This window comes from Alligator mississippiensis, chromosome 1 (assembly GCF_030867095.1).
Source record: "Alligator mississippiensis isolate rAllMis1 chromosome 1, rAllMis1, whole genome shotgun sequence".
NCBI lineage: Eukaryota > Metazoa > Chordata > Crocodylia > Alligatoridae > Alligator > Alligator mississippiensis.
Genome location: NC_081824.1, coordinates 238,094,941 through 238,108,118, shown reverse-complemented (window position 1 = coordinate 238,108,118; position 13,178 = coordinate 238,094,941). Strand labels below are relative to the sequence as shown.

At 45.5% G+C, this 13,178-nt stretch overlaps 1 protein-coding gene across 2 annotated transcripts in view; it reads right to left on the bottom strand.

Moving 5' to 3' along the window:
- Positions 1 to 13,178, bottom strand: part of KPNA1 (karyopherin subunit alpha 1) — an 89,692-nt gene that overhangs the window by 28,585 nt on the left and 47,929 nt on the right. For both annotated transcript variants that reach the window (XM_059720321.1, XM_014598217.3), the window contains 3 exons: positions 10,639 to 10,727; positions 4,252 to 4,351; positions 511 to 674 (listed from right to left, as the gene is read on the bottom strand). In XM_059720321.1, coding sequence (XP_059576304.1) covers positions 511 to 674; positions 4,252 to 4,351; positions 10,639 to 10,727 — 353 coding nt within the window. The remainder of the gene's footprint in view (positions 1 to 510; positions 675 to 4,251; positions 4,352 to 10,638; positions 10,728 to 13,178) is intronic.

The window sequence follows — 13,178 nt, the reverse complement described above, 5'->3', positions numbered from 1 at the left end:
TCCGCAGTAAAGCATCACAGTCTAGACGAGTGTTTGTATTAGGACACAGTAAATTAATTAACTCCACTGTAGGACAGTACTATCAGGGATAGGACTGTCTTGAGTATTTTACTGTGCTGAAACGCACATGTAGACAGTGACCGGGGGCATAAATGGAGACCCATCAGCCCAGCCAGCTGGGGGCTCGTTCCACCTCAGCTCAAATTGCTGCTGTCCCAGGCACATGTATAGATGCTGCACCTGGGAGCAATTTGGCTCCAGCACAAGCCAGAGTTTATTGTGTCACCTTAATTTCATGTGTAGATGTATTCACTGTTGTTTTTACAGAGTTTTAAAAGATACATATCAAAATTATTGATACTGCTGGCATTAAGGCCAACGAACCATGTTTGTTTTCTACTATTGCAGAATCTCTACTTTACTTTACTTTTGCAGGAAGCTGGACTGTAGAGAAAGGGTAAAGGGGTAACAGTAAGAAATCAAGTCAATTCTTTTAAGTTAATTTCTTACATCAGCAGCTCCACGAGTCTTCTACACACTCCTGCATCAATCACTGCCTGTATTTTATCATTAGGTCCATCAGACAAATATGACAAGGCCCAGCAGGCATCAGCTAGTACATCTGTGTCATTGACAAAAAGCAGCCAGGAAAGCACACTTAGACAAGGTGAAACCTGCAAAACATTAAAAAGATGTGTGGTCTATGAAATGCAGAAGTCCAAAATCAGCTAGCATCCTGCACTTGACTCTGTAGGGCACTGGACTGGTATGCAGTCTGAAAAACCTGAGGAATCATTAAGGACCTACATCAGTGCTCTTATGAAAAGCTCCAGCTCCACAGAAGCAGAAATAAGTCTTCCTTCAACATTAGAAATGAAGACATGTTCACATATGCAGCAGCACATAACTGGAGGGACTGGGAGCATCAGATGACACATGACAAGGCAGCCAATTCCCTCAGCATTAGATACAGAATATGCTAGTCAATTTTTTCAGAAAAGGACCTGGGGTTACAGTGGACTATAATCTGGATATGATCCAACTCATGTTGCAACACTGTGCGCTTGCTGCAAAGAATGCTAATGCATCCTGGGCTCCGCTAGTAGGAATGTTACCAGCGTATCAAGAGAAGTGATTATTCCCCTCTATTTAGTGCTGGTGAGGCCACATCTGGAGTACTGTGTCTAGTTTTGGGCCTCTCACTACAGAAAGCATATGGACAAATTGGACACTCCAGTGGAGGAAAACAAAAATGTTTAGGGGCTTGGGAACATGACTTCTGAGGAGAGGCTGAGGGCACTGGGCTTATTTAGTCTGGAGAAAAGTCTGGGGGTTTAATAGCAAACTTTAACTACCTGAAGGATGGAGGCTAGACTGTTCTCAGTGGTGGCAGATGACAGAATAAAGAGCAATGGGCTCAAATTTCAGCAAGGGAAGTTTAGGTTGGATGTTGAAAAAAAAGACACTCTCACTAGGTGGGTACTAAAGCACTGGAACAGGTTACTCAGAGAGGCTGTGGAATCTCCATCCTTGGGAGGTTTTTAAGACCAGGGCAGGCAAAGCCTTGGCTGGGATGATCTAGTTGGGGATGGTCCCACTTTGAGTAGGGGGTTGGATTAAATGACTTCCTGAGGTCCCTTCCAACCCCAGTTTTCTATGATTCTGTTATTCATAAACAGCACTGCAGACTGGATGATAGGTCTCTGCAGACCATGTTTTTGATACCCCTGCTCTAGTGCAATGATACTTGAGTCCATGCTGTTATTTTTGTTTCACTCAGACTGGCTTAGTACTAATTGTGGTCAAGTGCCTTAGCTGCTGGATAGGTCAGTAAAACATCATTGGTAGGGATCTCCATAAATTGCAGAGGAAGTGCTCTCTGCAGCAGCTCCTTTATTTATTTTTTTTTTTCATTTCACTGCTTTCCCCAGGCCCTGATTAGCAAAAAGGCCCCACCAGCTGAGCTGTTTGCTGCAGATCTCCCGGAAATGAAAACAAAAGTTCTAAATATGCCATTGTTTTTGCCTCCCTGCCAGTCAACAGCAAGTGGTGGGACCACCGGGGCCCCTCTCCCAATCAGCAGTGGGGAGAAAAAACCACAGCACATTTAAAACAGTGGTTTTCACCTTCCCAGTAATCAGCAGCAAGTGGCCTGCCAGGCAGGGCCCCTCCACCAATCAGGGTCAGGGCAGGGTAAGCAGCAAAATGAAAAAAAATTAAAGGAGCAGCTGCTGGAAGCACTTCCCCTGCAATTTACAGAGATCCCCAATTGTTGGGTCTAGTTTGCATAGGGACCTGGCAGCCCTCCCCCCACTCCACAGCTAGTTCCCTGTCCCCTCAGTAAGGTGGGGTTATTTTGAAGTATAACATCTCTGCTGCACTCCTTTCCCTCACACTAGCCTCCCAAGGGATCCTGCCTATCAGCTCCCTGAGTGAGTTGAGTCTGCTTTTCTGAAGTCCAGGGTCCTTACTCTGCTGCTCTTCTTCCTTCCTTTCCTCAGGATCCTGAACTCATACATCTCATAGTTGCTGCTGCCCAAGTTGACACCCACTTCTACATTCCCCACCAGTTCTTCCCTGTCTGTGAACAGCAGGTCAAGGAGAGCACAGCCCCTAGCTGGCCTCTCCAACATTTGCACCAGGAAGTTGTCCCCAACATTCTCCAAAAAATTCCTGGATTGCCTGTGCACCGCTGTATGACCCTCCTAGCAGATGTCAGGGTGACTGAAGTCCCCCATGAGAACCAGGTCCTATAAATGGGGAAACTTCCACTGGCTGTCTGAAGAAAGCCTTATCCACCTCATCCTCCAGGTCTGGTGGTCGATGGCAGACCCTCAACACAATGTCACCTTACTGCTCTCCCCTCTGCTAACCCAAAGACTTTCAACCGGCCTATCTCTAGTTTCATACTGGAGCTCTGAGCAATCATACAGCTGCTTTACATAAAGAGCAAGTCCTCTTCTCCCCTGCCTGTTGTTCCTGAACACTTTATACTGGAGAACTGTCACAGCTGGGTCATGCAAGCGAGCCCACCAAGTCTCTGTTATTCCAATGATGTCATAGCTCAATGATTGTATGAGGACTTCCAATTCTTCTTGCTTGTTTCCCAGGCTCCATACATTCATGAAAAGACATCTGAGGTAACTAACTAACTGCCCTACTTTCTCAGGATGAATGAGAAGGCCTCCCCAGTTGCCCCCTCCTGCTTGTGCTACCTCAAGGTCACCTGCTTCCCCACATATCTCAGAGCTTTGGTCTCCTTCCCCTGGCGAGCCTAGTTTAATGCCCTCCTCACCAAGTTAGTGAGCCAGTCTGCAAAGATGCTCTTCCCTCACTTCATCAGATGGATCCCATCTCTTCCTAGCAATCCACTGTCTTGGAACACCAACCCTTGTCTCAGACATGCCACACAGGGCACAATCACTGGATCAGCCCTACGTGGTACGCAGGTTGGGATGGATGCACAGCTAGTTCAATGCACATACTGCACATAGGGCCAGTCTGGGGTGCACACTGAATGCAGTGCTCATGGTACTGTAGCCCTGTGCATTGGATCCTGCATGCAGGGCCAGTCTGTGGGCCTGATCGGCCCCATGGACTCGCCCTGCTCCATTTATCTGGGCTGTTCACCAGCCCCATGCCATTCATCCAGCCCATAAAACCTCATGAGTTGGACATCCCTGCACTAGAATGAGGTCTTGCATATATACATCTGGAGCCCCACACCCTCCTCCACTGAACATATGTTATTGCTCATGGAAATGGCAATAATCCCCAAAAACATTAGACCGAGCAACTCTGCAGCCTGCCAATACACATTACTTGGAACAGTGTCCTAGGCAGGCCAATGGGCTGTTGACTGCCATGTAGAGCACTATCAATTGCTCCTTGGTTGTCAAACTAGTTGCATGCTGTACGTGTGGTGTCTGTTCCCAGGAGTTATCGCCTGGACAGACAAGATGAGACTTCATCAAGTGCAAAAGATTCTGCAGATCAAAAAAAAAAATTCCCCAAAAATTGCACACATCTTCAAAGCTACCAATCTGAGCTGAGATACTTCTCAGCTACAATATACTATATTCAGCTATATACTTCTCAGCTACAATAACCACATTCAGGAAGACTTCTGAATTCCTATTTCTGTGGATTTTTTTGTTTAATTTAAACATCTCAGTTCCTTCCTCCTCCCTTATTTGGGCACCATGCCTCAACCTCTCATTCTCTTGTTTTCTTTCATGTTTTGTTTCTTACCTTGGCAAAGTCAGGAGGAGGATTCTTCCCTCTGCAGAGGTTGGATAGAGCCCATACAGCATTTCGTGTCATGGTGAGACGATTCTGTTTTGAAAGTAATCTGAACAAAAAAACAGCCATCAGTCTGTTTCTTTTAAGATCTTTCAAAGGAAGGGCAAAACATACTATAGTGTTAATTAACAGATGAATGAAGCATTCACAGGGTCTAAAGTTCTTCCAACTTAAGTCTATGGAAAATAGGTTAGAAAGATTACACCAAAATAAATCACTAAATAGTAATCGATGGTTGACAACTTCTGCCTTCAATCTATTACTGGATTTTACTAGTCCAGAAGCACTTGCAATGAGTTTGACCAAGTAACTTATTTTGATAGATATCAGGATTTCTATGGAACTGTTCAGTCAGTTCAGGAGCTTTGCTCACAACCTGGCTGAACTGTTTTAGAGAACAGGACCTTTAAATGAGGCCCAGAAGTTATATCAAAGATGCTTTCTTTATGAAAGAAAGTTCTCCAGGCTCCATGGCTGAATCAGCTGGAGACTCAAATAGTGAGCCCAGTCTCTGTGAAAGTAACATACTACGAAGCTCCTTTCCTGGCTGCACAATTTCATTAAAATTAGATCTCTGATAGAGCTTGAGCAAGCATTAGGTTCACAAAAGGCAACAAGATCTATAAAATGATTACTGACAAATAACAGAACTTCCTGAATGTCCCCAGCCTAGTCAAAAGCAGTACGTCTTTTCACTGAGCAAGCCCCTGCTGTTTATCAGCATTATTCATTGCAACAAAAAATCCTTTTGTGCAATGGCAGCTGATGGGGAAGAATGAAGTATTTCCATTGCAGAACCCAAAGCATGTGTACCTAATTCTAGGTTTCTTCTAATATTAAAAAAACATTTACTTATTTTACGTAACTGTGGTGGTTAGATGAGCTGTCTACACAGATACCAGTCTGGGTGTTACGAAGGTATTCCAATCCTTTTAAATTCAGATCCTTTTAAAAAACAATCGACACTTCCCTGACACCCCAATGCCATCCTTCTCCCCATCATCAAGAGCATAAAGCACTACCTGTGCTCTATTCCTTTGCCAATAAGAATCCCATATAGGAACAAAACTCTGATGAACAGGATTGGAGGGCGTTGCTGTGGAATCTCTGTGGACAACAGATCTTGGAAAAACACGGTTACAGTATAATTCAACAAGAGTTGCTCTACATCAAGTGAATCCCCAGATTTTATTCCTGTGGTTTGGATTCCAAAAAGGATTTGGATGGGCTAGTTACTTTTAGTTGGAGTTTATGACCTTTTCTCTAATGTGCAGTTCGAAGTGCCACCTAAATGTTTAGCCACAGCTGTAATCCTAAGCATTCACAGAACTTTGCATTCTAGCACTTATAAAAGAATGAACCTAGATGTCTGAAAACACTTACTGTACATGGCTCTTGATGGTAGCAAGGCAAACAAGGTCTGATACAGCCCCAGTTGCCCTACAGGAGCTTGGCCTGTAGGCACCGTCACCACAAGTCCCACCATGGGTGCTAGGGCCAGAGCTGCAGCTGCCACATGCCCCAGGCTGGAGCTGCCATTGCTGTATACAACATGCCAGTCATATCATGGCCTACATTGAATCTAGCTCAGAGCAAGAGGCAAATGATGCTTATGTCCTACCTGATAAAGCGTGAAGGTTTGTATCAGTGAAAGTAAGATAAAGACTGTGCTGCTGTTCCATATGCATCTAATAAAAGAATACTACCCAAGCTGATCACACATGAGTCCTTGTGGAAGAAGTGCTAATCTTGCCAAGATAATATTTCTTAGATCAAAGCGTTAGTCCTGACAGAGTCCAAGACCCACTTGGGCAGTTCCTAAGATAGCACAGGTGTAAATCTGAATGGCTTAGTAGTCTGAACAGGCAACACATTTATACCAGTGAAAAAAAATGAAAATGTAAACAAATCCCTAACAGACTCATGGGGTTTAACTACACCAACACATTAGTATAGGTGTTCTCTGTCTGTAGCTTAGTCACTGTAATAATAGACTCAAAGAGAATTAGGGTTGGAAGGGACCTCAGGAAGTCACATCTAGTCCAACCCCCTGTTCAAAGCAGGACAATCCTCAATTATGTCATCCCAGCCAAGGATTTGTCTAGCCAGGTCTCAAAAACCTCCAAGGATGGAGATTCCAAAACTTGCCTGGGTAGCCTGCTCCAGTGCTTTACTACCCTCCTCATGAGAGTTTTTCCCAATATCTAACCCAAACTTCCCTTGCTGCAACTTGAGACCATTGCTCCTTGTTCTCTCATCTGTCACCACTCAGAACAGTCCTTTTTGCAACCACCCTTCAGGCAGTTGAAGGCTGCAATTAAATCAGTCTTCTCTTCTCCAGACTAAATAAGCCCAGTTCCGTTCAGTCTCTCTTCAGAAGCCATGTGTCCCAGTCCCCTATTTTCATTTCCCCCTGGATTCTCTTCAATTTGTCCATATCCTTTCTATAGTGGGGGGCCCAAAACTGGGCACAGTACTCCAGGTGCACCCTCACCAGTGCCAAACACAAGGGAATAATCACTTCCTTTGATCCGCTGGCAGTGCTCCTGCTAATGCAGCCCAGTGTGCCATTAGCCTTTTGCAACAAGGTCACACTGTTGTGCTCATATTCAGCTTATTGTCCACTGTAATGCCCAGGTCCTTTTCTGCAGAGCTGCTGCTTAGCCATTCAGACCCCAGCCTGTACCGGTGCATAAGGTTATGCTGTCCTACAAGCAGGACTTCGCATTTGTCCTTACTGAGCCTCATGAGATTTCTTTTGATCCAGTTGTCCAATTTGTCGAGGTCTCTCTGAATCCTAACCCTACCCTCCAGCATATCTACTACTCCCCCCAGCTTGGTGTCATCTGCAAACACGCTGAGGAGGCACTGCAACCCATCTTCCAGATCACTGATGAAGGTATTGAACAAAACCAGAGCCAGACTGACCCTTGAGGCACTCAATTTGATACCAGCTGTCAATTAGACATCGAGTCAGTGATTACTACCCTTTGAGACCAACAATCCAGCCACTTTTTTATCCATTTCACAGTCCATTCATAAAACCTATATTTCTTTAGCTTGCCTGCAAGTGTTGTGGGAGACTGTATCAAAAGCCTTGCTAAAGTCAATGTGCAACACATCCACTGCTTTCCCTGCATCCATGGACCCAGTTTCTCATCATGGAAGGCAATCAGGTCAGTCAGGCATGAGTTGCCCTTGGTGAATCAATGCTGACCATTCCTAATGACCCTGTTCTCCTCCAAGTGCTTAGAAATGGATACCTTGAGAACCTGCTCCATGATTTTTCCAGGGACTGAGGTGAGGCTGACCAGTCTGTAGCTCCCCAAATCCTCTTCCTTCCAAAATGGGCACTAGGATTTGCCCTTTTCTAATTCTCCAGGACCTTTCCTGATCACTGTGAGTTTTCAAAGATAATGGCCAGCAGCTCTGCAATCCTATCTCCAACTGGCTCAGCACCCTTGGGTGCATTGTGTCGGGCCCCGTGGTCTTGTACATGTCCAGCTTTCTAAACCGTCCCTAACAAGTTCTTTTACCACTGTCAGCTGCTCACCTCCTCCCCAAACTGTGCTGCCAGGTGCAGCAGTCTGGGATCTAACTTTGCCTGTGAAGATTGAGGTAAAAAAAAAAAAAACATTGAGTACTTCAGCCTTTTCCATATCATCTGTCACTAGGGGCTCCTATACACATGCAGGGTGACTGCTCTGATGCATTGTAATTAACTGAGTCTGCTGGCACATGGAAATTACTACACTCCAGCAGACTCCAGCATCACGAGTATCGTAGAATCATAGAAATAGGGTCGGAAGGGACCTTGTAGATCTTCAAGTCCGACCCCCTGCCTGGGCAGGAGGAAAACTGGGCTCAAATGACCCCACCCAGGTAGGCATCAAGCCTCCTCTTAAAAACCCCCAGGGTAGGAGCCAGCACCACTTCCCTTGGAAGTTGGTTCCAGATCCTAGCTGCCCTAACTGTGAAGTATTTCTTACAGATGTCTAATCTAAACCTACTCTCCAACAACTTGTGGCCGTTATTCCTTGTTATCTCGGGGGCGCTAGGGGAAACAAGGTCTCCCCCAACCCCTTCTGGTCCCCCCTAGTGAGTTTATAGACTGTCACCAGGTCCCCTGGTGTCCCTGCACTGAAAAATGGCAGCAGGGTGTTTTGAACTAAAGCTCGTTTGGCAAACTTTAATTCAAAGTGCCCCACCGCCATTTTTCAGCACAGGAACGCTGATACATGTGACGCTCCAGGGACTTTTAATTAGCACTGCTCTCAGAACTGCATTTAATTAAAGTGCCAGCCGTGCCTCAGGGGGCATGTCTCTGGATGCCCTAGGTTGTCTCCCCCATTCAGTAAGGACTCACACGTTCCTTGATCTTCCTTTTGTTGCTGACATACTTGTAGAAACCCTTCTTGTTATTCTTCACGTCCCTTTCTAACTACAACTCTAATTGCGTTTTGACCTTCCTGATATTTCATCCCTGCATGCCCGAGAAATAAGCTTGTACTCCTCCCTGGTAGTTTGTCTAAGTTTCTACTACTTGTAAACTTCCTTTTTGTGTTTTAGCTCACTAAAGAGTTCCTTGCCATACTTGCTAATTGTCCTGCACATCAGGATGATTGGTTCCTGCCCCCTCAGTAAGATTTCTTTAAAGTACAACCAGTTCTACTACACTCCTCCTCTCCCCCTCAAACTGGCCTTCCAGGGGATCATGCCAATCAGTTCCTTGAGTAATTACTGTCCTGGTATAAGATGCTTGAGTACAAAATCAATTATGTTACAGAAGTTTAACTGTGTAATCTATCTAGGCCAAGGCTGGGCAAAGTATGGCCAGCGGGCTGAATCTGGCCCACCAAGTGACTGGATCTGGCCTGCAGCTGCCCCCGTGGCACTTGGCATAGGGCTAAGCCCTGCCTGGCTTCTGTTGGCGTTCATGGCCTAGTCCCAACCCCAGCCCTAGCCAGCATACGCAGCTTTCAGTTTGGCTGCAGCCAGGTGCTGTTCTGCTTCCCCTGCCTCCAGCAGCGCCTACTGCTCCTTATCTCCCCTCCATCCATGGCAGACTCCCAGGACCTAGCATCCAGGCAACACCCTCTCCCACACCCCTTCCCAGAGGGTAGGGTCACATAGGGAGTAGGTCCCAGGGCCCGGCCTGGTGTGGTCACCACCCAGGGATCTGGCCTCATGATTCCAACCTCGCTTGCCCCTCCTGTTCCTGAACACTGTTCCCTACCCCCACCACAGCCCCCCACAAGGAGTTTTGGTGAGCTGCTGCGGGTGGGGAGGTGCTGACCCAGCCCACAACAGCTCAAAGCTCCCCATTGTGGCCCTCAGGCCCAAATAACTGCCCACCCCTAGTCTAGGCCCTTAGCTCTACTCATGTTAAATACCAATACTCTCATGAAAGCCAATGTAGGAACTCTCATTTTGCTCATGACAAAATACAGTTTAGCCAAGAGAAGCAGAGTCTAAAGAGACAGGGAAGCAAGAGCACGCTAAGGAATAGTCACACTTTAGGGTAAAAGTGACTTTGCTATCAGACACAGAAGGGCTCCCCCACCCCTAAATATTCAACGCTATGTAAAAATTAAGAACAAAGTAAGAATGAAGCAACAAACTCTGGAAATTTCCAGCTGATACACAGTACACCTCCCTGTATTGAGCAAAAAACCACATTTCCTCAATGTGCCATTCTGTGTGCTAGCTGTCCACTGAATTGAGAATTTAGTTTCAGCTCTCACTCCTGATAGTCAAAGTCCTTCATCAGCTACACACCCTCTGAACCCATGCTCTCAGAACAGTTACATTCCAAAATAATGACCAGTACAGAAAACTCCACAAGCACAGAACATTCACAGGAGCTGGATCTACTGCCCAGAACTCACTTTCACAGAGAAAACTGGCCACAGACTTCACTACTTTCAGAACCAAATACAGACTCACCTCTGACATATCTTTCCTTCAGTAGTTTCTCCTCATATACAAGCCCCGCTAACAACAAATCGGGAAACCAGCATTGTGAATACAGGATGAGAAGAACCTGATCTGTGCTGTTTGTGCTGCTGGGGAAGTGTTTACATAAAACTTTCCTACACAGCAGTAAGAGACAATTAAAAGTGAATTTACCCATTCCACTGTCAGTGATAAATAAGTTCTGCTTATTAGGCTGTCATATAAGGTATAAGCAGTAGCTCTCATCTGTGCTGAATTTGTGACTCAGTTTCACAGTTGCACATAACACACACTGTTTTGACATGTCTGGCTATCCTGGAGTTCAGTTTCAGTCTCATCAGACTTCAGCAAAACAGACTACACTTCTCAAAACATACTTACTGCAGTAAAGGGGGTAGGATGTTGCAGTCCAACACATAATCTCTACACATGGTGCTGTCTCCAGCAATATTGCCAAGAGCCCATACTGCCTGTAAAGAAATAAAAAAAAATACCTGCTTTTATTCTCATGATCCAATAAAGTTTTCCTGCATGTGCATACTGTAGTAAGAGCTAGATGCTCCATGATAATTCTTAGATTCTTAGTTGATTTATATGGGAGGGAAAGATTCCTCCTTCTGAGGTACATATACACAGCCAGGCTCACTGGATGGCTCGACTAGGAACACCCACAAAGGGATATTGTCACATGGTGGGGAGCAGGCCAAATGGGGTCAACAACAGAATTTATTAACAGCCACATAAACAAGAATCCTCTTCATACCAAATTAAGAAATGTGGTAAAAGAAGTCAAGAAACAGGAGCATGTGATGAACACAAATGGAAGGGGAAATCAATATTCAAACTCCCAACCCCACAAAGTTTACAGTTCTGCCATGCCTGCTCTTACTACGCAGTAAGTAAAAGAACCTGTGGATAAGGTACTCCAGTTTACCTTTCACTCTTAAAACACTGGGGACTGGACAGCTGCCATAACTTGATTAGGGCACAAAAAGGGAAGAAATGGGCACCAAAAGGGAAGGAATGGATAACTGTAACAATTACAGAATAACATCCTGACCTTAATTCCCATAGAAAATTAAGGAAAGACTGACATCAGACGTAATCAGTAAACTATATTAGTCAGAATATGTTAAGCTTGACATTATCTCCCTGCAAAGGTCAATAAAAGTAATATATATATATATATCATTTATATAAAGGGAGGAAGACTAGCAAATAGGGCAGGAGACCAGCTTAGCTTAGCAGGGAACTCCTCAATCTGGTAACACATGAAAAAAAAAAAGCTTGCAAGAAGTGGAAATTTGGACAAACGACTAGGGAGAAGTATAAGAGTATTATTTGGGCATGCAGGGATGAAATATCAAAGGCCAAAGTGTAACTGCAGGTGTAGCTAGCAAGGGAAGAACAACAAGAAGGGTTTCTACAAGTAAGTCAGCAACAAGAGGAAGATTTAGTGACAGATGATGTGGAAAAGGCTGACATACTCAGTGCCTTAGCTCAGTCTTCACAGGCAAAGTCAGCTCCTAGACACTGTGCCTGGCAGCACACTTTAGGGAAAAGATGACCAGCTGATGGTGGCAAAATAACATGTTAGGGACTGTTTAGAAAGCTGGACATGTACAAGCCCATGAGCTGGATGTGATGTCCCCAAGGGGGCTGAGAGAATTGAGAAATGTGGTTGCAGAGTCACTGGCCATTTTCTTTGAAAACTCATGGTGGCCAGGAAATGTCCTGGAAGATAGGAAAAGGACAAATCTAGTGCCCATCTTGAAGAAAGGGAAGGAGGAGGATCTGGAGAACTACAGACTGGTGAGCCTCACCTCAGTCCCTAGAAGAGTCATGGAGCAGATCCTCAAGGAATCCATTTCTAAGCACTTGGAGAAAAGGGTGATTAGGAATAGCCAGCATGGATTCACCAAGGGCAAGTCTTGCCTCGCCAACCTGATTGCCTTCCACGATGACAGACTGGGTTCATGGATGCAGGAAAAGCAGTTGATGTGCTGCATCTTGACTTTAGCAAGGCTTTTGATATGGTCTCCCACAACACTCTTGCAAGCAAACTAAGGAAATACAGGTTTCACGAATGGTGTAAGGTGGTTAGAAAAAAGTGGCTGGATCGTCACCCTCAAAGGGTAGTAATCGCTGGCTTGATGTCTCGTTGGCAGTCAATATTAAATTGAGTGCCTCAAGGGTCGGTTCTGGGGCTGTTTTTATTCAATACCTTCATCAGTGATCTGGAAGATGGGTTGGAGTACATCCTCAGCATGTGTGCAGATGACACCAAGCTGGGGGGAGTAGTAGATACGCTGGAGGGTAGAAATCTCATGGGGCTCTATAAGGACAAGTGCGAAGTCCTGCACGTAGGACGGAACAACCTTATGCAGGGTACAGGCTGGGGACTGAATAGCTAAGTAGCAGCTCTGCAGAAAAGGACCCGGGGGTTACAGTGACAATAAACTGAGTATAAAAAAGCTAATGGCACACTGGGCTGCATTAGCAGGAGCACTGAGGCCAGTTTTGGTCACCTACAAAAAGGTTGTGGTCAAACTGGAGTGTGTCCAGGGGGCCAATGAAAATGGTGAGGGGGCTGGGACACATGACTTCTTAGAAGAGACTGAAGGAACTGAAGTGATGGGAGCCCAAGAAGGGTGGCTGTGCCTTAAGGAAACAATCCTTCGAGCACAAAGCGAGACGATCCCGATGCAAGGAAAAAGAGGGAAAGGGGCCAGGAGGATTCCTTGGCTGACCAGAGAAATCCAGGGCAGCCTAAGGGCCAAAAGGGGAGCACATAAAAAGTGGAAACAGGGAGAGATCACCAAAGATGAATATAACTCCTCTGCTCGCGATTGTAGGGAGGCAGTTAGACGGGCCAAAGCTACCATGGAGCTGAGGATGGCATACCAAGTAAAGGACAACAA